The 25,997-nt window shown below is 39.4% G+C and overlaps 1 protein-coding gene across 1 annotated transcript in view; it reads left to right on the forward strand.

Moving 5' to 3' along the window:
* Positions 1–25,524, forward strand: part of RYR2 (ryanodine receptor 2) — a 720,715-nt gene extending 695,191 nt beyond the window's left edge. Inside the window, exons 97-105 of the mRNA XM_054975163.1 lie at positions 242–375; positions 1,367–1,427; positions 2,478–2,624; positions 4,189–4,323; positions 11,275–11,431; positions 15,083–15,147; positions 18,188–18,288; positions 23,428–23,479; positions 24,284–25,524. Coding sequence (XP_054831138.1) covers positions 242–375; positions 1,367–1,427; positions 2,478–2,624; positions 4,189–4,323; positions 11,275–11,431; positions 15,083–15,147; positions 18,188–18,288; positions 23,428–23,479; positions 24,284–24,379 — 948 coding nt within the window. The 3' untranslated portion in view covers positions 24,380–25,524. The remainder of the gene's footprint in view (positions 1–241; positions 376–1,366; positions 1,428–2,477; positions 2,625–4,188; positions 4,324–11,274; positions 11,432–15,082; positions 15,148–18,187; positions 18,289–23,427; positions 23,480–24,283) is intronic.
* Positions 25,525–25,997: the final 473 nt, after the last annotated feature.

The following is a 25,997-nucleotide window of genomic DNA, read 5'->3' on the forward strand; positions in this document are numbered from 1 at the left end:
ACTATATAATTTTTGCATCGTTTAACGCATCATGTTAATGCTTATGTTTTGCTTTCATACTCTTTCTAAATGTCTGGCTTGTTCTAGGATTCTACAATATAAATCTTATTGTATTGTTCATTGGATGCCCCATTGTATTGATTGCATTGACTTACTCTGTGTAATCAGTCTAGAGTCCTAGTGAAAAAGGTGGACAATAAATAAATAAGCTGGAAGGAATGACACTTCATTTATCTTTTAGGTTATGGATAAATATGGAGAGTTCTATGGCAGGGACAGAATCAGTGAATTACTGGGAATGGACAAAGCTGCTTTGGATTTCAGTGATGCTCGTGAAAAAAAGAAACCCAAAAAAGATAGTTCTTTATCAGCTGTGTAAGTTTTTTTAAAAAATGGCTTAAAAATCAAAGTATTTGTATTTATTTTTGAATACATGGTTTTCTCATACACTGAAATAATGACTACTATTTTTTTACTTCAGTACCTCAGTCTACTTTACCATAAGCTTTTGTAGGACTAACACAAATTCACCAGCTGGGATTCTCAGTTCAACAGCTGTCTAGATCTGTTGGCCAGGGTTCAGAGTTGTTATGGTCTAGCAAGTTACAGTCTTTCTTGCCAGGCATCCTGTTCATCATCTCCAAAGTTTGAAGGTCTTTATATAGTGCTGAATTCTTGAGACAGAGAATTCTAATGGTGTCTCCCTGCCTGATCTGGCACAGCTCTTCTCATCATTGATGTTGGAGACTCCCAGGTTATTAGACGTTGGTGACTTTAATATAAAAATTGCTTTCTGCTGTGACTGAAGACTTTGTAGCCACCAAAACAACCATAGGCCTGCCTCAGAAAATATCTAGTCCCACTGTACAGCTGGCCATTACCTGAATTTGCTTTTTTTAATGCAGGATGTGAGATATCTGATTTTGATGTGGAGGAGACTTAGCATATTCCATTATCATGCACTGTTCAGTATTACCTAGTAGAGTTTAACTAAAGATGATTCAAGATCTTTACCATGGTGGGTTAAGAGTGCATTTAAAAGCCTACTCTGTTGTGGTGATGCCACCATCCAGAGGCATCCGATAGCACTGTTTAGAATTGTAAGAGGACTTTTACATGCTGTCTCCAGAAGCAAATAGTGGGTGGCTGAGCAGCTTATTGTGACAATTTTTTAGGCATTTTGCAAATAAAATCACTTGCATTATCTACAACTTGAAGTTCATATTGCCGCATTGTATTTGAATTGTAATGTATGTAAGAACTAAAGTAAAACAAGTCACCAATGGCTTGTTACCTGGGCAGATAGAAGGCATCATTTACGTATTAGAAGCAACATCAATTCCTACTGCATTTGTTTTTTTTCCAGGCTTAATTCTATTGATGTAAAGTATCAGATGTGGAAATTAGGAGTTGTTTTCACTGATAATGTAAGTCTATACCATGGAATTAATTTGGAACACAGAAGGGGAGAAATGGTTTAGTATAATCATTTTCATATCAAACTAAAAACATATCTTTTTTAGACTTTAGGCCCCTTAAGAGGATACGCTACTATACATTTTACCACACATCTATATCTGGCATTTAGGAAAATTCTCCTTATTTACTCATTATATCATGCATTGGCCTAATAATTTTTGGAAGGCATGATTTTTCCTGAATGCATCTCCGAAGATGTTGAGACTATTTTACTGCTATCTTTCATGTTAAAATATCTTGGCTATTTTGCTGTTACTTAAGTTTGTGCATGTCTATAGCAATTAGGGATGAGCAGATCCATCTCTGTCCCAGTTAGGATTTGTTCTATCTTTAATCCAAGGGATTCACTTTGATAATCTTCTTTCAAGTTTCCCAGACCATCATGGAGTAAAATCTAAGAATTAAGTGCATTGTCCCAGTTTCTGTGGAGTCCTCAAAAAAGGGATAAATTTTAAGTCCTGCTAATGCACCCTTTGGCAACCCCAAGAATCAAGGGTCTTGAGGAAAGTGTGTCTTTTGTGTTGCAACATGAAAAGAAAAGTAAAATAACGGATACTAATGATTTTTAGCACACAAAAGGCTAATTTTGAATGAGTTTCCCTTTTGTTTGTTGTACAGAAGAATGCAGTTGTTCACTTCTGCAATACAGAAACAAGTATTGAACTTCTTTAAAGTTAGCTCTTTGTGTATTTAAAAACTACAAAAAATAAAATACATTTTCTAGTACAAAAAGCTGTTTTAGAGCACTCCCCAAGCATACAGACGTTGGTTGCTGTTACTGCTATAGATGATCAAAGTCATTATCAGGCTGTTCAAATAGTCATCGACTGGTTTGGGATTTAAAGGATACCCTTTGAAAGTACCCTTGGTATGTCTTAGTTAGGAGCAGTACTTGATGGATTGAGTTCACCATTTGGCTGTGTAATTTGAGCCCAATGAATAACTATTACCATATTAGATTTTTCTAATCTTGTTTTATTCTTTTCCCCTTTAAAAAGTCTTTTCTTTATCTGGCTTGGTACATGACCATGTCAATCCTTGGTCACTACAACAACTTTTTCTTTGCTGCTCATCTCCTTGACATAGCAATGGGATTCAAAACACTGCGGACTATTCTGTCATCAGTAACCCACAATGGGAAACAGGTAATGCTTCAGCGTATGTATTTTAGAACTTCTGAGAAAAAACGGTAGTTTATGTATCACACTGGCAGTTTCCCTCGCTAGTATGCTGTGCTCCCGGTTCAAATACATACAGAAAAGGTGTTTGCACAGTAGGAACTAAGAATGTCTTTTAGTCTCTAATATTCTAATTACTGTTAATTTGAAATAGAAAGTAGAAAGTAATGCCTTAGAGACTAAGTTTAATGTTGCAGATGTTTCTGTGGGTTTAAGCCTACTCCATCAGATGTCCGAAATGAATTCTCAGTCAGGAAAATGTTTATAGAGAGAGAGAAAGAGGAAAGAAAAAAACTATGAACAGCAGGCAGTATCCAGACTAAAGTTTTCATGGGCACAAGGACTTCTGCCCATGGATCACAATTCATCTTCTTGTGACAGCCTGAAATGCCCCCCAAAATTCTGTGGCTAAAAGAGAAGAACCCCCAGGAACTGGGAGCATTTGTGAGAGGAGGCACAGGAACTTATGCTACACGGGCAGAAGTTGTTGCATTTGTAAAACCATCAGTCTGGATTCAAGCTATTGGGTTAAAAGCTCCAGGATTTCTATCCACAACTGAAAAGAATAAAGGTGTGTACAAGGATCCTTCATAATAACAGCTGTAAGTGGTGATAAAAAAGACTCCTGAGTCATATTAAGTAATCTAATGACTATAGAGACTATGAACAGTCTGACTGAGTCTCTAGCTACTACTATCAAACCTAATTATGGGGGTGCTTTCAGCTCAGGAAAAAGGCGAGGGAGGGAGGGAGGGAGCAGGAGCTTCCTCCTCCACTCGTGCAGCTTGTCATCAGCAAAATCAGCTTCTGTGGCTTTTAAAGAGGCATTCTTGGAGCTCATGTGTGACTCTGATCGAAGTGGTAAACCTGGATACAACTCATAAACAAATGTATTGTGTAGTTTAGTCCTTAGTCACCATCCTAAGCCCTTTTGAGATGGGGGTTAGGATGGCACTGGAAACTACATAGAATTGCACTAAGACTTCTGTACTGTGGAACTGGTATACACACTGCTCAAGAATCTTTAGCTGTTTAATTATGGAGATTGTTTTATAGATATCTGTGGATGAAGAACGTTTATCATAATTATGCATTTAACACCTTTAATTAATTATTTTATTTTATTTTTATTTATGCCATTTATAGTTTGCCTTTCTCACTGAGACTCAAAGTGAATTACCCAGTGTTAAAATCATATTAATATTTCCAGAACAAATTACGGCGTTTTTCTTCTTTCTTTTTTTTTTAATTGAGAATGAGAATATATAGGATCTATGTCTTATCAGTAAACTCTTCTGGAAATTTTAGACATTAAAATGTATTGCTACAATCCGGAAAAAAAATCCTGTGTATAGAAGAAAACTGAATGAACAGTTGGATCATCACTTGTTTTCTTGACAACATTTCCAATGCTAGAGATGAGCCACTATGTTTGCATTTAATTTAAAATGCTTTATTAGAAAAGTTTATTTTCCGTTCCCAGCTTACTGTTGTATTACTAATTCATGTATCCTATTACTTCTTTTTTTAGCTTGTGCTAACAGTGGGATTATTGGCAGTTGTAGTTTATCTATATACTGTAGTTGCATTCAATTTTTTTCGCAAGTTCTACAATAAGAGTGAAGATGGAGATATGCCAGATATGAAATGTGATGATATGCTAACGGTAATTTTTTTTCATCTTTCCCAGTTTCAGTCATATATGTCCCATTCATATAATCAGTATGTTTATTAAAAATAAAATGGTTTCAGACAACTTGAAGTTCTAGTATTATAAACTGATGAAAAAAAAGGATATATTGAAGGCTTGCAGGAATCCAGTGTGTTCATGTTTGTGACTTCTGTGCAGGCACACATCGGTACGTTACACATGCAGGTCAGCCATGGAGAAGATTTCCTGAATAATGGCCCCTCTACTTCCTTGGCTCTGAGGGGAGACACCTGGAGGTGTAACTTAACAGAGGCCTGGGATCTAAGGCTAGAGGTTTCCCCCCAAGACCTTTGGAAATGTGCCTGCCTGACTCAAGGAATCCCTCCACCTCCTAGGCTGTCCTTGGTTCCAAGGTGTGATCCCTGGAGGCAAAGGTTAATAGAGCTCACATAGAGATATGTTATCCTTGGAACTACCCATTGGGGCTCCTCAGCTGCTTCTGTTTTAACACAGATGATAAATCTGCACCTCTGAGCCCAATGCTTTTTGAAAGCAGTTTTTTCCTGTTTGTTCCATGTATGTCCACACTCCATTTTTCCTACCAGGGAATGGTGCTGGCTCTCCTAAGGGTTCTCAATCTCATTGCTGTAAGATTCTGTAGTCATTTAGGAATGTGCAGAGGGACTTTTTTAGTCAACAAAGCGTAACTTTATTCAGCAGAAACAGAGAAAAGAACACAACGCCTAACACTATAGTTCCCAGCCCTGCCCCATCAAGCCCTGCCCCCCATCAAGCTATCCCCCGTTCCTAGCCCCTGGCTCCTGCCATCTCTTACCTGGCTGGCAATGGGGAAAAGGTACATGGAATGGGAACGGGAGCTCTGGAGCAGCTCCTGTGAGCTCCAGAGCCCTCATTGTCATGCCAGGAATGACATTGTTCTTGGTGCAACAATGAAGGGAAGGCCCCCACAGGGGGTATTTTTGCTTAAAATTGGCCAATTACCCCTTTGTGGATGACATTATTCCCAGCACAACAATGAAGGCTCTGGTGTGTGCATGTGCTTCGTGTCCACACAAGGTAAGTTTCCCCCATGTGCCCTCCCAGCCTCTGGTTGGGGACCCGGGGTCCTGGAAACCCTACCAAGCACAGGCTTCTGTAATAATCCTTCAGCCAGTTTACACAGACATTAGTAAATCCTGGACTGGAACTTCCTCAGATTCTAGTGATCTGAGACAAACGTAAAACATGAAACAGACTCAACAGCATTACAATTGTCACAGCTAGGAGATACTGCAATTGTATTTATCCTGTCTCTGGGGTTATTCCTGTATGACACCATTTCTAACGAGAACTGGTTGAGTATAGCGGGTAGAGCAATGGGCTAGGATTTGGGAAATCGAAATGCAAATGCCTTTGTACCTGAAAAGCTTGCCTCTGATCTTGGGCACATTGCAATTCCCTGCTTTGCAGATATGTTGTATGGATGAATGGAAAGGTATAAAATTTTATAGCCAGTTTGAGTTTCCATGGGGCTTAAAGGTGGTGTTTATATAAACGCCACACCGATCTTTTGAAAAGACATATTTTGTTTAGGGTTCCCCATACACAAATTTTCATTAAATCGTCTGTTGTCAGGGCCCCTATTGCAATCCTTTAGCAAATTTATACTTCATTCCATAGTCGTCATTATTGTTGTGAATGGCCTGCAGATTGAATAGCAATTTATCTCTAATTCAGTGAATATAGAGTGTGAATGCTATATGCTGTTGCCCTATGTGGGAAGCAGAATTCTCCTGCTGCAATTAGACCTTTAAGCTGCTAATTAACAGGCCATTATGATCCTTTTACCGTCCCCTTTGAAGGAAGCATGACACATTGTAACCCTACCTTGGAGGATAAAAGGGCCAAAGTGAGACTATTGAACATCTCCATTTGGTGTAGTGGTTAAGAGCGCAGGACTCTAATCTGGAGAACCGGGTTTAATTCCCCACTCCTCCACTTGAAGCCAGCTGGGTGACCTTGGGTCAGTCACAGCTTCTAGGAGCTCTCTCAGCCCCACCCACCTCACAGGATGTTTTGTTGTAGGGATAATGACATACTATGTAAACCGCTCTGAATGGGCATTAAGTTGTCCTGAAGGGCAGTATATAAATTGAATGTTATTATTATTATTTATATTATCCACTTAACATTTATTTGATGTGAGCTTTTGTGGTTTCAGCTTACATGTTCGGATATCAGTGTGTTTCACAGCCTATAACTGACGTGTATATGACCAGTCTGTTCCTTTAATCTGGAAGTGGATTGCCCTAATCCATGCTAGGATTTAGTCTTTTTTAAAAAAAGATAGTGGCTGTTATTGTGACTTCATACAGAGACTGAATTCTTCAGTCCAGATAGACAACACTCTATGGGCTTGCTTTTGAATCCTTTAAATTCATTTGTCTATGCTCAGTGATGATTTACTCTACAAGAGAGGTTAAAACTCCTGCCTTGTCCACCACTCACAGTTTTCTACAATTCTTTTTAACATTTGTGTTACTTTGTGGGCTCAAAAGACTCAAGGTCTTCCCCACCTCTCCCCTCAGGGGAGGTTGCCTGTCCTCCCATTAATTGAACTATTCAATTCAGTATTCTCCCTGATAGTGAAAAAAGGGTGTTATTTTTGAGTGCTCCTTATTTGTTAAGTAGTATGGATGAAAAAGCCTATTTTAGGTCCAGGTCATCTAATTTTGTGTATTGTAGTCTTTACAGTTATGTTTGGCTGTCTTATTTACTCCTATCTCTACCCTTCCTGCAGAGAGTCTCTCTGCTGTCGGGAGTGCAGATTGCTAGTGGCAAACTCCAACACCTTGCTTGTTTATAAAATGCCTGACAACTAGGGTATCCCACTTGAGACTGCAACACAAGTTTTGCTCTGTTGATGGCTGGTTATTGACCTTTTCCAGGATAGTCCCCCTTTTTTGTCCTACTAATTGATAAAGAGTTTCCTTTGCCTTTTCAGTCTTAGTCAATCCACATTTTACCAAGATTGTTCAGTGTTTTCACTTTCATAATTGCAGTTCTCTGTTCTTATATACCTATATGTGTCAGCTTGGCAGAATTTGGTCTTCAATTTAAGTTTCACACTTCAAGGAATACTCAAATTTGTTTTCTTCTTTCGTAGAAAGTATATATGTGCCATTTTTGAGCTTTCAGTGCTCTCTTCTTCCAAGGGAACTCTTGTGATGCTGTGTCTCTGAAAGTTAGTGCCATCTCAGAGGCTGCTCCTGCAGTGTGGGGACCCTACTCTGAGGGCGTGTCTCCAGGTGGCTCCTGGTCTTCTGCAAAATGACTTTGTCATACTACCACTAAAATACTAGATTTACCTTACCTTTCTTTGTCTTTGTTTTACTGCAAAGTGTCATCGCAATGCATTGCATTGCAATTATCTTTTCCTCAACTAACTGGTGTCAGCTCCTAGATGCTGTGGTGTTCCCTCGTCCTTAAACAGCAGAAATGGCACCAGAGATGTTTTTAAAATTCAAAAATAACTAACTAGTTTATTTACTTTAAAGGGGAAAGATCAGGTGAAATCAGGGGTTGAAAATTTCTGAGACAATTCAGCATACATATATATATCTGAGGTAAAATCAGTACATGCACCAACTTTAGTTCTTAGGTTCTTCACAGATACTTAAATGCTTATGTTTTAAAGTTTTTGTTCCCTTGGTTTTTCCCAAACACTCTAGTATACTTTCTTTTAGTATTCTCTTTTGAATTTCTTAATGCTAACACCCACTTTCTAGTACCCCAGTCCTCTTCTCTGAAAACATCAGTGCTTTCTTTCAGTTGTTAACTGAATCTGAAGGTCTCCACAGGCAGTTTCCAACCACATCCAGCCATGGATGTCTTCACTCTCCAGAGCTACCTCCCTGTTTGACTGTGAAAGAAAAATCTTTTCTCCTTAGAAGATCTATCCCTTTTCTTTGGCCAGATTGGGAGTCTGTGCCTATGTCCCAAACTTCCTTGCCAACATCAGTGTTAAAACTTCTCTCTGTTAGGAGTCTGTCTCCTCCAAGTCTTCACTCTTAATTCCTCTCAGCTAAGACTGAAAACAAACTCTCCTAATCAGATGCCATGGAGCAGCCTGTCTCTCAAAGCTCTCTTTTCTGTGAAGGATGAACCCTTAACATCCCTGCAGTTGTGTGTACAGCACTTCCAGGCTCTTAAAAACATGCAATCCATCACAGAAGAATGGGTATTTGGCCTTGTAGCACACTGTGGTGGTCCATGGTCTGCACTTATGTTTGCTCGTTTGCTGCCAGGGACCCTCATCTTTACTAATCCACTGGCAAGAAGATCTTTTATCTTCTGACTGTTTTTCTGTGCAGATTGTTCTGCTAGCAGTGCAGGGTTCATTGACAGTGCACGCCGTCTGACTTTCTGTCCTTTCTTTGGCCCCATCATGCCTGCTTCGTTATTCTGATGTGGATCTGCTATGTTTTCACTCTGGCTGACAGCTTTGGCAGTTTTGGTCAGTTCCTGTCCCTGCACTGTAGCATTAGTCTCAGTTTGAGATTTTTTTTTTTTTAGTGGCAACTGCTGCTCCTTGACTACCATAAGTAAGAACATCTACTGAGGCTATAGCAGGACTTGGACCCTTCTTCTTATGCTATCGATTCTGTTTGTGACTCAAACACTCTCAACTTTCCTTTATTAGATTTATGAAGACATTCAAAGTAGGGGGTGTAACCCTTTTAAAATTTTTGCACCTCCCTGGTGCTTAATTTTTGGTGTATAGCACTTCCACCTGAAGAATGAGGACACTGTGAGTTTCTAACCTTCCCCCCTGCCCCATTAATCGACTTTCACAATGTATTGTCGAAGGCTTTCACGGCCGGAGAACGATGGTTGTTGGGGGTTTTCCGGGCTGTCTTGCCGTGGTCTTGGCATTGTAGTTCCTGACGTTTCGCCAGCAGCTGTGGCTGGCATCTTCAGAGGTGTAGCACCAAAAGACAGAGATCTCTCAGTGTCTGAGAGACACTGAGAGATCTCTGTCTTTTGGTGCTACACCTCTGAAGATGCCAGCCACAGCTGCTGGCGAAACGTCAGGAACTACAATGCCAAGACCACGGCAAGACAGCCCGGAAAACCCCCAACAACCATCGACTTTCACAATGTTAATGTGTCCGATGCACTGGCCAGGATTCCCTACCAGGGGTTGGCTTTCAGCACCCAGGTCTCACAACACTATCAGTTGTATTAGGCATCCAAGCTCCAAGAGAGACCTGACAGTATCCTCACACAACCCTTCCTTGGTAGATTGATAGAGGCTATCACATTCTCCCTTGAGTGCACGACTGTTCAATGCCCTTTACCTTGCATGGCTCTCTCCCCCAGAGCAGTTTTTTCCTTACTGCATTCCTGCTTGTACTTTGGCAGGGACATTTTTAGAGAACTCCTTGCTTCTTTAGAAGCACCGGTGGGTGAATGTCAGTAAGAGGCTAAGCATCTGTTGGGAACATGGTCCTCCATAGTCTCTTACTTTGAGAGCTTCACACCCACTTCCTTCAGTAATTGAGCTTGCTACTCTCCCGATGTCGGACTGCACAGAAGCCATGGAGATGAAAATAGAGTTGCACTTACCTGTAACTGTTGTTCATCGAGTGGTCTTCTGTGCAGGCACACGTTACTCCCTCCTACCTCTAGGCGAACTCTCTGGAATCTTCGTTTCTGGGGTGTCTCTGGTGATGTCATGGAGAGAACTAAGGGAATAGTACCCCTCCTCCTGGTCATGTGATGATTTTGGCAGGAAAGCACCATGGGGATGAGGGGTGCTCCTGGTCTTCTAGAAAACTCTGGAAATCTTCTCCGTGGCTGGTCTGCATGTGTGCAGTCTCAATGTGCACAGAAGCCCACTCAATGAACAACAGTTACAGATGAGTACGATCCTGTTTTTGGTAGATAACAGTATTAAAGAATCCTGGAATCAAAAAAGAGATATTGCACCAGCTTTGCCATATTTGGTTAGCTTTAATATGAGATATAGGAAAACTGCGGTAATGATTTTATGTGGGCAGGAAAGGAAGTCAAGAAAAAATGCCCCCACATTCCTTCATTATTTATTTATTTATTTATTTAATCACATTTCTAGACCGCCCTCCCCGTCAGACGGGGAGCAGAAGAAGAGTGGCAGAGCCAATTTTTCATCCATGTATGAGAGCAAAGGGTAGTCTGGTTGTCCCTTTTGACTCTAGCCCCCTGTTCCACATGATATTTTGTTCATGAGGCTCTCGTGACCTCTAAAAGATATGTGAGCACCTTCTTTTTACCATTTGCAGTATCTAAGTGTTTTTTCAATTGCTGAAAATTTTCAATATCTGGAGCATCAGAATGACAACCCTTTCAAACTGATGATCTGTCATCTGTGCATATCCCTTTCTGGGTGAGGACCTGCATGCACAAGTAGCTGCTGGACATGCAGTTTCCATTTCTGTTTCACCTCTTTCCCAATTATGTCCTTTGTTAACTGTAGTTAGAGATTTTTTTAAGAGCTAAAGAAATGTTTTATCAGTTTAAGGCAATGATTCATCCGTGGAACAAGAGTATAAAGAATGCTCATCATGTACCCTTGGGCAGAAAGGTTATTGTGCCTTCTTGGCCACCATTCAGTGATGAGTTCAAGAGATGAGGCAACATTCTGACATAGGTTATTGTGCCTTCTTGGCCACCATTCAGTGATGAGTTCAAGAGATGAGGCAACATTCTGACATAGGTTATTGTGCCTTCTTGGCCACCATTCAGTGATGAGTTCAAGAGATGAGGCAACATTCTGACATCAGGAGAGAAGGACTCTTCCTTCATTCCTGACTTGGAGCTTTTAAGTCCTACAGTACAATAAATACGAAATGCCTGTAACAGTGGCAGCCAATTCTGTAGAATGTAAATTCTTTAATGGTATTATCTCTTCTCACATGCTTATAGTGTTACATGTTTCACATGTACGTGGGAGTGCGTGCTGGTGGAGGAATTGGTGATGAAATTGAAGATCCAGCAGGAGATGAATATGAAATTTATCGTATCATCTTTGATATTACTTTTTTCTTCTTTGTAATTGTTATTCTGCTAGCTATCATACAAGGTATGTATTCATAGTTTTTGGCTGTCTTGTGTTTTTTATTTATAATAATAATCCAAGTCACCCTATTTCTGTTGAGTAGTGAGTGACAGAATGATACTGTATTTTGGGGAGGTTGTTTATACATTTACTTAAAAATTTATACCCAGCTTTCTACAATACAAGGTTCCTTAAAAGAACAGTAAAAATAGCAGTAAACTATAAAAACAGCTGTTAAAATAATTGCCAATATTATGATACCAAGAGTACCCTACTACATGCCTCAGGGGAATTAGGAATTCAGGACCTGAAGGCCATGCTCCATTCCCCATCCCAGCAATTTGTGTTCCTAAATCTAATGATACCTGGAAAACACTCTGAATTAGATCATTCCAATTATCCAACTATAGTGGATTTTTTAAATTTACATTTGACTTTATTGTTTCAGCACAATTGTAGCAATAAAAAAAAACCCAAAGGAAGGAAAATACAATAATATTAATACCAAATAACAATATCAATACAAACTATCACAAAAATTGATCAATAAAATAATAATACAAATTAACATAACACTGTCAATGAATCTAAATCCATAGAATCCATACAATTATATGATATAATATATCCTACCAGGGGTCATTTAGTAGAAAAAGAGCTGCAGGGACTCATTAGCATAGCTCATTAGCATAACGCATTAGCATATGCCATGCCCCTTGCCATCACCGGACATGTGTCATTAGCGTAATTGATTTGATTAGGCCTGGAATGGCTGGGATCCGGCTGCTGCCAGACAGGGGAGTGTTCTCCCACCTGGCAGTGGCCTGATCAGGGCCATTTTGGCCCCAATCCAGGCCAAATCGGGCCCCAAATGGCTCAAAATGGCTATTTTAGGCACATTTTGGCCTGGATCAGGCCCCAAAAAGCCCAGATCAGATTGGTGCCAGGCAGGGGAGCCCCCCCCCCCGGCCAGGCATCAATGAGTCTAAATCCATAGAATCCATACAATTATATGATATAATATATCCTACCAGGGGTCATTTAGTAGAAAAAGAGCTGCAGGAACTCATTAGCACATCAAAACATAGCATGAGTGAGATCTTCAATGGATTTGTGGTCACAGGAGTATACTAGATCATCAAATGGGATTTTATTGTAGCAGCCCTTCCCTGCTGCCAATTGTAATATATCCATTTGAACCCTAGTAAATGCCTTTCTATATTCTATGACTATTAGGTCATCAAGGTAAATTGGGCGAGCTATAAGAAAAGATACAAGATGTTTATATTGAGTGGCTAAACTAATGTTACTAAGTAACCCATGATTTACTTGTAAACTTATGTCCAATAATCTTTGTTTAATTAAACGTCTAGCAACAATGTGTTCAAACCCTCATGAATATTCTTCGGATGATTCTAATATAGTCAGTAAAGACAGTACATGTAATCTCCACGATATATCTTTCATCTCTTTATATGCCATTGTTACTAGAAGTGATGCCTGGGAGAAAAAGATCTTCAATGAGAAATATATAACAAGTTTATGAACTATTATCGATATTGGTGGCAAAGCCAACTCTGATCTCACCACAACTGATGATGTGGAAGTAGGAACTCCCAACATCATGCATGCACAGTTATTTTGTATAAGTAATTGGTATAGATTTTGTATAACTGAGTATAGATTTCCAAATCCCCAAATTGGAGCACTGTACAATATTTGAGGGAGCAATTTAGATTTAAAGATTTCTAGAATGGGGAGGGGGGTTTCTAATGAACAACCTCTTCTTGTATAAAATCTGTATAAACCACATAGTAACTTTATGTCTAGTTGTCCAGGATTCTGGCTAATGAAAGATAATCCCTAAATATTTAAAGGAAGTCACCTGTTCTAATAGACCATAGTGGATAATCTTTGGGGTGGGAGATTATTAGGTGAATGTCATCCTCCTCTCCAAAATGTCCCTCTTCCTACAATAGCTATGATGCATAATGTGGTATAGGAACAGGTAAGTATACCATACTGTTTGGTTCGCCCAGACTTTACCAAAAATAGCATTGCTAAGACTTATGGAGGTGATGGAAAGTACTGTCGAGTCACAGCTAACTTATGGTGACCCTGTAGTATTTTCAAGGCAATAGATTAACATAGGTGGTTTGTCATAGCCTTTTGGTGGTCTCCTGTCTAAGTACTAACCAGAACCAATCCTGACTTGGTTTCTAAAATCTGACAAGATAGGATTAACCTAGGCCATACAAGTCAGGGGGCAAGGCTTTCTATATCCTTCAGATTCATATGTGTGCACAGGCTTTACCTTACGCAAAATCTCATTAGATCTTGCAGACTTTGTACAATTATCTTATTCCCACAATCACAGCAATGTAGACTATGCATCATAGTGCCTCCACTATAGTCTTCAGTGCTAGTTTTGTTGTGGAAAACCTATTTTCTCTTTTCAGGCTGCCATCACAGCAGAAAAAGGGATCTCTTTTATTTTCTTTAACATTTTTCATAAACTGACAATAATACAATGGCTGACAAGAAACCAACCTACACATTAAAAGGTCTTATTAACTCATCCTTGGGACACTTAGGAAGGATCACATCTATGTTTTACTGAAACTGCATGTTGAGAAAATTATGAAACTGCAATCGGTTGGAAGGAAACATACTTTAAAGTAATTTAAACATACCTAGATCTCTGTTCTTGACCTGGATGGCTCAGGTTAGCCTGAGTTTGTTAGATCTTAGAAACTAATCAGGGTTAGCCCTGCTTAGTACTTGGATGGGAGACTACCAATGAAGTCCATTGTTGCTACATAGATGCAGGCAATGGCAAACCTCCTCTGTTTGTCTCTTGAATTGAAAACTCTTCACGTAGGTGAATTAGTCATGTTTTCCAGCCAAATATCTCATGCTAACTGAATTGGACCAATTGAGCATGAATCTTTTCAGCATTCAACTAACTGGGACTCACCCTCTTGGGATGCTTTATGGAAGCGTTGCTTCATGAATTCAGTCAGTTCAGAGTGGATTTCTCTAAAAGCAGAGTGTTTCTATGATCATGACTCTGATATGATTTGTTTCTTTTTCATTTCTAAAACATGATCCATTACTGTTGTTGAGCTCTATTAATGAGATCACATTACTAATATTTAAGCATAATAAGAACAGGAATTGTGAAAAGTATGTACTTCTGTACAGCTTCCAGCAAAACATATTTTAGCATTAAGATCTGCCTTCCATGTGCAGGTGTCTTATGGTAAAAAAGAGTGTTTAAAGTCAAAGCACTATGATCCCTCTCCTCCTGTTTTATATGTTTGCTTTGGGGAGCTTCTGCATGCACGCTGGTGTAAAACTGGTCTTTCTGAATAGTTTTGGACCCAGAGTCCCCAGATATATGCACACAAATGTTTAAATATGTGCATATAATATCCATGGTTTCATGTGTTTACTCCAGAGAATGCCATTGTAGTATAATTTTGTTTGTTGCAGAACACGTAATTGAAACTTAAGTAAATAACAAACTTGTTTCATATTACACAGCTGGTGTTTTTGTACCTTGAACTACAAGAGGCTTCTAGTCTAACATTGCACTTATAGAGTTCTACATTGGCAGGGCTCTGTCATAATTTTGTGCACAGATGTTGAAGTATTACTTTGTTTTAAAACCAGGTTTAATTATTGATGCATTTGGAGAGTTAAGAGATCAGCAAGAACAAGTAAAAGAAGACATGGAGGTAAAACTATTTGCATCTCATTTAAACCCCTACCATATTTTTATGAAAAATACTGAATATCCCATATAATGGAAAATAAATGGTAGAGAATAAATAGCCATTCCTTTATCACATAAAATGCTGGTTTCTGTTTGAAGTTTGAAGGATACCTGTTGCCTTCTATACACAAAGATCACCTTGCTCTGACCTATCTACATGGCTTAACCTGTGTATATTTTTATGAGACTCCCTGTCTAGTACCCTATCTGGATTTCTCAGATTATCTAAGGGCAACCTCTTGAAATTGCTCTCTATGAACTGCCTTGAACCATGAGGCAGGGTAAAAATGTTTTAATAAATAAAAATAAATATAAAATTTGGAGGAAGAATAGAGGTGATCCGAGAGGATGTGGAATATCTCCTTCCAGAGGTCTACCACAGTCTGGACAGTGTAAGACCTTTTCATTTAAGCACGCTTTTAATACTGAATTCATATAATTTACATGAATTTTAACACATTTTTTGTTATTACCTGCAGAGGAATAGGAAGATTAGAAATCTAAACAAATCCATTGACAAATTCAAAATGGACAGGAATAATTAGAACGTGATTTTTACATGTCATACTATGCCATAGTGCATATATACTAATTAATATAATCTTACATCAAATAAACAATAGCCAGCCATCTATTTATGGCTCTTGGAACATTCTAGTGCACACTTCCAGTGAATATGCAGCTTCAGACTGCATGTAGAGAATGGCATATTTGAATGCTCCCTCACATCAATGTCCCTGGCCAATATAAAGCTACCATGTTAGAGGGATGGTTATGACTCACACTTTTCCTTGGCAAACTAGTTTTCTAAATGGAAGAGATTTTGTGATGTGAAGGAAAATGGTAGCTGCCACTCTTGGGTAGAGAAAGGGGATGAACTGGGGGAAAAATGAACCATGAACTTTCATGAACCAGCCCCCAGTTTGTGAACTGGTTTGTTTGGTTCATGAAAATGTCACATCCAGGTCAGAAAATCATCACTTCCAGGTCACCAGAAGGTCACTTCCGGGCCAGCAGAAGGTCACTTCCAGGTCTGCAGGAAGTCCATCCCCTCTTGCCTAGGAAACTGATTGATCGGCACCAGGCTGTCTGCAGTGATGAATAGGGTGCGCACCCCCAAAATATTTAGGTTTTGGGTAAACCCAAAGCAGTAAAAACATTTGGAAACACCCAAAACCTGAAGTGGCAAGTTTCTTTGGATTTGGGTATTTCAATCGCTTCGGAATGCTCCGTAAAGATTTGGAGCATTCTGAAGTGATTCAGGGGGCTGGGTTTTCCCCCAGCACCCACACCCACACCCACCCCTCAACCTCCCACTTACCCCCCTCCACTCCAACCCACTTACCTGACCCTTTAAAGGTCCCTTTAAATTATCAGTTGGCAGGCGGCAGGGGGGAATCCCCCCTGCCGGCTGCCAGCTGATAGTTTAAATGGACCTGCCACTTGCAAGCGGCAGGGCCCTTTAAACACCCCAAACCTCACAACCCCCAGCCTCAGCCCCCCACTCCCCAGCCCCAACCCTTCATCCTCCAGCCGTTTGAAACTGGGAAGACTTTGAAGGAAAGGAGGATCTTGGCATGGCTTGCAAGCGACACCGGGAAGCTCCTTCCCTTCAAAGTCCCCCTCCCTCCTCCAGCCGGTTGGAACGGGGGAGACTTTGAAGGGAAGGAGGATCTCAGCATAGCTTGCTGCGCCAAGAGCCTCCTTCCCTTCAAAGTCCCCCTCCCTCCTCCAGACGGTTGGAATGGAGGAGACTTTGAAGGGAAGGAGGATCTCGGCGGCGGCAAGCTATGCTGAGATCCTCCTTCCCTTCAAAGTCTCCCCCGTTCCAAGATCCTCCTTCCCTTTAAAGTACTCAGCTGCTTGTCAGAAACCACGACAAAAAGCTGATCCATGGTTTAAATGTCCCTCTCCCTCTTGCTGCATGGAGAGGGACATTTCAACCCCTTGCCCTGAAGCTTCCCGAAGCTATACAAACAGCTTCAGGAACCTTTGATTTGGGGTTTCCAAAACGGCCTGGGTATGCTGGGGCCGTTTAGGAAATCCCATATCTTTACAAATTGTGTCTGATTCGGGTATTTTTCCCGAATCAGAAACCTGAAGTGCACATCCCTAGTGACGAACCAAAAAAATGAACCAAACAAACCAGCCTAAAGTTCGTGGCAGTTCGTCAGAAATGGGATCTGACGAACCGCTGGTTCACGAACCACGAACTGGCTTGGTTCATCATGAATTTTGGTTCGTATTTTGGTTCGTGCCCATCTCTACTCTTGGGTAGGGCCTCTTTTGTGTGGGGTGGGAAAGCTTGATCAAGAGCAGTTCAGGTACCTCTATACAGCCATGGAAGTTACTCACAGTGTTGACCTCTCCCCAGATGGTGTTGTGTGATTTCATTTCCTCAGAGAATGCCTATTCTTGTCTGACTGATATGTTTGTCATCTGCCTTGTTTCATACTCTAAAGTGATCGCATACTCTGTTTACAAATATCATTGTTGATGAAAGGTGATGCAGCTTCAGGGAGGAACATATGAAACTGCCTGACACAGAGGCATACCATTGGTCCATCTTGACCAGTATCGCCAGCTATGACTAATAGTTGCTTTCTAAGGACTCAGGCAAAAGTCTTTTCAGGCAGCTGAGATACTTTTTAACTAGTGTCATTAAGGACTGAACATAGGTCCTTAAGTTCTGAGCTTTGGCCCCTGCATATGTAAGATTTCTGGGGAAATCAATTAGGAAAATTTGGGTTTCAGTACTATCCTTGCTCTTCCTTTATTCACATTTATTTACCAGCACCAAAACACATGAGCTAACGGAAACTAGAAGGCATGACTATTACTTTTATTCAAGTACTTAGTTGAGCTGATACAGTTGCTGAAAAGAAGGCCTTTTCCTAATGAAAACTTAAACTTGATCTAAATAATTTTAAATGTGTTTTCCTTAAAGAAAGCATGCATTGTCACAGAACATATTAATATGTACATGTCTGTATTCTTTTTAGACCAAATGCTTTATCTGTGGGATAGGTAATGATTACTTTGATACAGTGCCCCATGGCTTTGAAACACATACTCTACAGGAGCACAACTTGGCTAACTATCTGTAAGTACTTTATTTTTATTTTTTTAATAAACTTTTATTGGGTAGGTTAAACCAATACTACATGTATACCCTATGTTCATTTTCTCTCTAAAAAACAATTATCACATACATTTTTCATTTAACAATTACAATGTATATTTCCCCACCCCCCCTTCCCCCTCCCAACAGACCCCCCACGGCACTTAAACCCTTTAACTTTTATAAGATTCCCTCAATTCCGTTAATCACCCTTATCTTCCAAGGTAAAGTTATTTTGCATATCAACTTAACCCAGTTTCTCACACCTCAATAATTATCCATAGACCACAATTGGTCCTTAACATCCCAATTTTTTTCTAAATACACTTTAAATTTCTCCCAGTCACTCATAAATTCATTTGAACTTTGTTCTTTCATTTTTCTAGTTAATTTATCCATTTCCAACATATACAGCAGTTTTTGTATCCATTCTTCCACTTCTGGTACCTTTTCTTGTTTCCAATATTGTGCATATAGTAATCCTGCTGCTATAGTCATATACCACATTAATGTTCTGTCTCTTAGATCTATTTTTTCCATATTAAGTCCTAACATGTAAGTACTTTATTTTTAATTTTTTTTTATTTAACAAAATTTATATCCCACCTTTTTGCCCTCATAAGAGCCACCAATGTGGCTAACAAAATAAAGAATACATGCTGAAATCACATTATAAAATCAGTTAAATCAACAAAACATATCATTAAAACAGTTAAAACCAGAGCTTTCAAAAACATAATTAGGGGAATCTATGAAGTTAATATTTTGAAGCAGAGCCCTTCATAATAAATCAAAATCAAAAAGAGTCCAGTAGCACCTTTAAGACTAACCAATTTTATTGTAGCATAAGCTTTCGAGAACCACAGTTCTCTTCGTCAGATGCATGGAGGGCAGAAAGAAACTGGTCAAATATAGAGGAGGAGAGGGGAGGGGAGGGGAGGAGGAGAGGATGGATGTAAACAACTCCTTTGATATGGAGATGCAAACAGCTCCTTTTGATGTGGGGATCAGTTTGCTTGTGTAAAGGTTCAAAGGAGTTTGCCGTGTTAGTCTGTAGTAGCAAAATCAAAAAGAGTCCAGCAGCAGCACCAAGACCATACAATTCCACTGCAGCACAAGCCCTCGAGAACCACAGCCCTCCCCGCCAGATGCATCTGACAAAGAGAACTGTGGTCCTCGAAAGCCCACGTCAGGTGCCACTGGACTCTCCCTGACCCCGCCTATGTAAATGAAATCGGTTACCTGTGATAATGAGATAACCATTCATTGTATTCCCTGGGTAGATATAGGGGCAGAGCTGGCATCTGGGTCTGTTGCCAGCTCTGCCCCTATATCTACCCAGGGAATACAATTACAGGACCCAATGGCATCAACTACACTGTCTCTGGCTCTTACAGCTGCTCATCCTCCAATCTGATATATGCCCTCATGTGCCAACAATGTCCTTCTGCTCTGTATATTGGACAAACCAGCAAAAGAATAAATGGACACAAATCTGACATTAGAAATGGCAACGTCCAGAAACCAGTGGGAGAACACTTCAACCTACCAGGACATTCCATCAAAGACTTAAAGGTCACTGTAGTTCAACAGAAACCTTTCAAAAACAAAATCCAACGGGAAGCTGCTGAATTGGAATTCATATGTAAATTTGACTCTGTCAAGCTGGGACTGAATAGGGACTATGAATGGTTATCTCATTATCACAGGTAACTGATTTCATTTACATAGGCGGGGTCAGGGAGAGTCCAGTGGCACCTGATGTGGGCTTTCGAGGACCACAGTTCTCTTTGTCAGATGCATCTGGCGGGGAGGGCTGTGGTTCTCGAGGGCTTGTGCTGCAGTGGAATTGTATGGTCTTGGTGCTGCTGCTGGACTCTTTTTGATTTTGCTACTACAGACTAACTCGGCAAACTCCTTTGAACCTTTTCACAAGCAAACTGATCCCCACATCAAAAGGAGCTGTTTGCATCTCCATATCAAAGGAGTTGTTTTATATCCGTCCTCTCCTCCTCTCCCCTCTCCTCCTCTATATTTGACCAGTTTTTTTCTGCCCTCCATGCATCTGACGAAGAGAACTGTGGTTCTCGAAAGCTTATGCTACAATAAAATTGGTTAGTCTTAAAGGTGCTACTGGACACTTTTTGATTTTGCTACTACAGACTAACACGGCTAACTCCTCTGGATCTATGATAATAAATCAAGTTATTGTCAATGATCATATGTAATTATTTAGACTCATAAGCAAGGCCATACTATAGTTCACATGAAGAAAACAGAGAAAAGCCTCCAGATGGTTTGTTTTCAGGCAACAGCATGTATAGCAAATGATAATCCTCCTTTCCATGATTAGCATTCCAGTATCCAAAATGATGATCTGAATTTGGGAACTGAAAGAAAATTATTCTTTGGAAAGAGCTTTAATCTGGAGTGCTGGGATGCACAGTTTATCCGTACACAACTCACATTTGAATTACTCTAATGTGCATAGGTGATATGCTTAGATTTCACATGATTAATTGAAATTTAGACGTGCCTCACTTTCTCTGTATTGCACTCTCCGTCTTGTATATAGGCAGGGCAATCCTGTAGCCCAGTCTAAGAGAGCTGTTTCTATTTCTGGAATTTACACTAAGGTAATTTAGTTTGGTTTTCTGCGGCCTTAATATAGTCTCTAAAACAGCAGCAGTATGGGGCTTTCTAGACTTCATCAGGGAGACCATTCCACCAGGTAGAAGCCACCACTGAGAATGCTGTTCTGAACATCAATTTTATCTTGTGCACAGGATGGTATACTCTAGAGTAAATATGCAAAACCCCGGGGGGGGGGAGGATTAGAGAAATTGTGTGTGTGTGTGTTTTTTCCCCCTAGGACTTTTTAAATATTTGTGCTGGAAAAACTGGGAAATTTGGGGGAGTACTGACAGACTTCCTATGAAATGCATTGTCTTTTAAAATGAGTGATATGCTGCTTAAGGCAAGGGTTTTCACACTAAAAATGAGTGAAATGCTTCTTAACACGAGGGGTTTTTTTTCTTCACTCAAAATGTATAGGGCAGAAAAGTGAGGGAAGTTTTCAGTTTTCCTTTGGAAAAACTGGGAAATTTGGGGGATTACTGAAAAAAATCCTGTCAATAGTCTCTTTCTTTCTGTCTTTCTTTTTCTTTCTATCTTTGCTTTTGGAATGAGTAAGATGAAATACAAGCATCTATTCAAAATGTGTGGTCTGAAAAATGTTGTGTTAGTCTAGATCATTAGATAATGATTGTTCTTGTGTATATACAACATTTTCAAGAACTTTTTTTCTAAATGTAAATAATGTTGGAAACAATTAATAGATTACAATGTCTTCAGTGACAATCCGTTATTAAAAATTTCAGTGTTTTCAATGTTATAAAATTTAACAGTATCCAAAGATGCTGGTAGTCCTATCTATTGTGACTGTATGAGAGTGTTCTATCCAAATAATATACTTTTCTTTTGTTTCCTACACTATTTGTTTCCTACCTTCAACTTTTATTTTTGCCCATTACTTAGTTGGCAAAAATTAAGATCCATGTGGTATAGTAGCATAGGGTGCAGCACTATGCAATTTTTTTTTCAAGTACTGGGTATACTTGCAATTTTTGTTACAAAAAAACAATAATTAATACTTTTAAGTTCTATAAATATGCCAAATAGTACAATTTTATATGCTAACTAAATTATAAGTAATCAGCAAAAGTAGTTTAGGCTTGATGGAAAGTAAGAATTGCATATACAAGGTGTCCACATCAAACTGTTACAACTTTGATTCTGAATTAGGGATCCCAGGTGCCCACTGGTGGCGGGCAATCTTCTGGTGGCTTACCTGATTGCCTGCTGGTCGCTGTTGACTAGCGGGAGGTTTCTGGCTGCCTGGAGATCACCTTCCACCAGCAGGTACGCTGGGAACACACGCTGCGTGCACGCTCCCAGCAGACATGACAACATCATTCCCAGAAGTGTTGTCATGGCGTTGGCCATAGGAGTACTCCTCTACTTCATTTGGAGCTGATTTGCAAAGAATCGGCCCCTCATGGAGTGTGGGAACGCTCCTGCAGCTGGCATGATCATGTTGGTGTTGGGAGAACGTGCCTGCTTTGCGTGAGCGCAGAGAGAAAAAAGACAGGTAAGTGCCAGGTTCCCCCCACCTCCCTCCAGGAGGGTAAGGAAACCTAGCAACCCTAATCACAATAAATATTGAATGAAAATAAATATAGAAATGAAGTTTGCTTTATTGAAGAGAATATATCCAGGAGTTTATTTAAAATTTCAATTTTACATCCAAAGTTCAATTTTACATCCAAATTCTACTTCTACATGAGCCCTCTATGTCACTCAGAAGATACAATGTCAGTACTATAACTCCAGGTTAACTTAATGTCACATTTCATCTCTCACACAACATGAGACTTTTCAAATCCCCAGAACCTCTTTTTTCATTTTTGACTCTAATAAAATTTCTGAGTTACTTGTATTACATTATGTGACCCCTATTCGGAAGCTGTACTTATTCAAAGTTGTAATGGTTTCATGTGGACATCCTGTATTTCAATTTTCCCCAGTTTTCCACCCCAACCCCTCCTCAAAAACTCTGAGAAAAGATACCTCACCCCCAGTGGCTTCAAAATTTCCAGAAATTTTACATTTCTGCCTTCAAGTGGCCTTCGTTGGCTGAGTAGAGCTGTTACAAGAGATTAATGAGATAAGTATGCCCCAGGTCTTGGAAGACTTTAAAGGTGGGCATACCTGGGCTGGGCTGGTTTAGGGAGCTAAATCCTGCCATGCCCCCAGGTCTGCTCCTTTTCGTGCTGACACAATGGCTTTCACCAGCATTGTTCTGCACCATTGCCATGCTGGTAAAGTTCTTCATCAGCAATTTATACACTTTCCCACCACCTCACCTTAGGATTATGCTGAAAAAATTGTCATAATTTACCATTTTTACTTGTGAAAGTGTCTTCCCTTTCTAATACATGGATCTCTTTTAGTCAATTTTTATGTAAAATAAAAATACCATCTCTATTAATATATTATCTGTTCTGTATTTATCATGAAATCTATGCTATATGTTTTATTATTGAATTCTTCTTTATCTAGATTTTTCCTGATGTATCTCATTAACAAAGATGAAACAGAGCACACTGGGCAGGTAAGTAAATATCATATTGGATAACACATGCAGGATGCTCCTGACAATAATGGAAAGTGGATTTAAGTGGACAATAATGGAAAAATCATTTGTGTTACTTTAGATCTCAACTTGAAGCTTCATTTAATAGAATCTGAGAACCTAGTCCAATTTCTATATCTACTATCTGTGTTATGGTGCCCTAACTTTTTATAAGCAGGCACCTGTGAAAACATGAAAGAGTTGCCATCTTTTTCCTCTTTGCTGACCTGATCACTTTGATCCAGCCAGGGAGACCCATATAAATGTGCATAGACAGATAAGATGGAAATCTGGATTTGTATTCTGATCCTCATCATCTCAGTTGTGTTGAAATGACTAGAAGGGTATGAGGATGTGCATTCTCACCCTGGGCAATCAGTTGTAGGCAACAAATTGTAACCAACTAAAGCCAGATCTCAGCTAAACTTCACATAAGTAGATCTTTTATGAAATTGCAAAAGTGTAGGCAGTTAAGAAATATTAACAGTCCTGTATACATGACAAAGCTTAATTATTTTTTTTAAAAAATAGCTTACCTTGTCACAAAGCTTGGGTTTTTAGTGGTGTTTATGCAATGACTCTTGCTAAATAGCACAACTCTGTATATTCTATTGAAACAAATGTAAATGAAAAGTAGGGCTGCACCAATTGTTCTAGCACAAACATCTTTAGAGCAAAAGGAAGGCTTTGGAAGTTATTGATAATGCTTGAATGTTCCAGACTAGCAAAGTCTTAGATACTGTAGCTGATCACCTAATAGACATTCTCTTCTGTTTTCTGTAGGAATCCTATGTCTGGAAAATGTATCAGGAACGATGCTGGGAATTTTTCCCTGCCGGTGATTGCTTTCGAAAGCAGTACGAAGACCAGCTTAACTAAAGAGTGGACAACTGTCTCTCAAGAAACCATCCACACCTCTCCTAAAGCCTTTGGGAATGTCTACCTAATTCCCTGGATCTATTAAGCAGTGTGCCATTTGGAGCACTGAAGCTTTTTTTGATGACTCAGCTGTCCTTTTTTCTTCTGTGTTTGCTTCAAGAACAATGAAACTTAAAAACTCTGAAAAGGGAGTAGAAAAAAATCCCACACAACAAAACTGCATACATAACATGAACACAGATCCGTGCACGCACACACACACAGAAAAGACTTGAGACAGCTTTTTTTTCTGAGACTGCCTGATGACTCCCTTAACTAGGAGAAGATGTGAGGTAATGTGATAGCCACATTCATTCAGTCTATTTGTTTCTTCATCCTGGAAGGAACTCTGTAGTTCACAGAGTACTGTAAAGGATTATTGTGGACACAAGTTGTGGGGAAATAGTGCCTTACTATATGTAGGATGAGCTATGCAGAAGATGAGTGCATGATGACATCTTATATTTTCGTTAATTGTCCTCTTACCTCCCAGTTAATATTTATTTTGTCTTCTGGAGGGGCTGGGAAAGGATTTGGCTGTGCACACCTTTTTAATAAGATTATGGCGTGTCTCAGGATAAAAAGTAGGGTTTTTGTCATTAAAGTAAATTCACAGGTTTCTTCCTATATCTCTTACACTTATTTTGGTAATGCTCTGATGCAACACTGCAACTTTATGAAATCTTTGTATGAAAACAAAAAGACTGCAGAAAAAAATGTTAAAAGAATACTTTCATTGCATGTTTATTATGCAAGTTTAAACAAAAAGCAACCTTCTGAAGCAAGTTGATCCAACATGAGAACTCATTCACGATAATATTCATAGTAATAAAGTGTTGTGGGCTTTATTGTACATTTGGAACTGGTGTCATCAATCAACCAACTATGTATATATTACAAACTTGCCAGTAGTTTGGGTTTATATTTTCTTTTCCTATTGTTTTCCCCCTTTCTGTTAATTTTGCCATTTGTGATCATTAGTGGGTTAAAAGATTTTCTTAGGCCAATTTTTAAAATCAAAGGTGAAGCAATATCCATTCAGGGATCTTATCAGTTGCATCATGAAACACCAATGATGTGTACATCACTTCATTTTGAGTCCTTTTTGATTGTAATGCCAGTCTTTACAAATAAAAGGAGAGATTTGGAATGGAAGCAAGGTGGTTTTTCTATCATTTGGATTCTTTGTTATGGAGGTCACCAGTTAATTTCAAAATTAACAGAGCCACATTTTAGTCATTTGATTTATCTGAAATTCTATTGCAATATTTGTCTCTCTACTTTAGACCCATGCTGCTGCCTTCATTTAAGAACAGATCACTTTGCTTACTATCATTTCACTGTAACAAAAGGCTCATTCTAATGCATTTTTTAAACTGTGGACTATATAATCCTCAACCTAAGAATAGTTCAAATAACCAGTTCATGCTTGTTTTGCTAACATATAAATACTTACCTCAATTACATAATCCTGAATTTCCTTTGTTTTGCCTCAGTTTCTGTAAATGCCTAGAGAGTCATGTTCTCTATCCCACCCCAGCACTGGGCTGCAAATCAGCATTCTGCTGGTCTGAATCCC

This window comes from Eublepharis macularius, chromosome 1 (genome assembly GCF_028583425.1).
Source record: "Eublepharis macularius isolate TG4126 chromosome 1, MPM_Emac_v1.0, whole genome shotgun sequence".
Classification (NCBI taxonomy): Eukaryota; Metazoa; Chordata; class Lepidosauria; order Squamata; family Eublepharidae; genus Eublepharis; species Eublepharis macularius.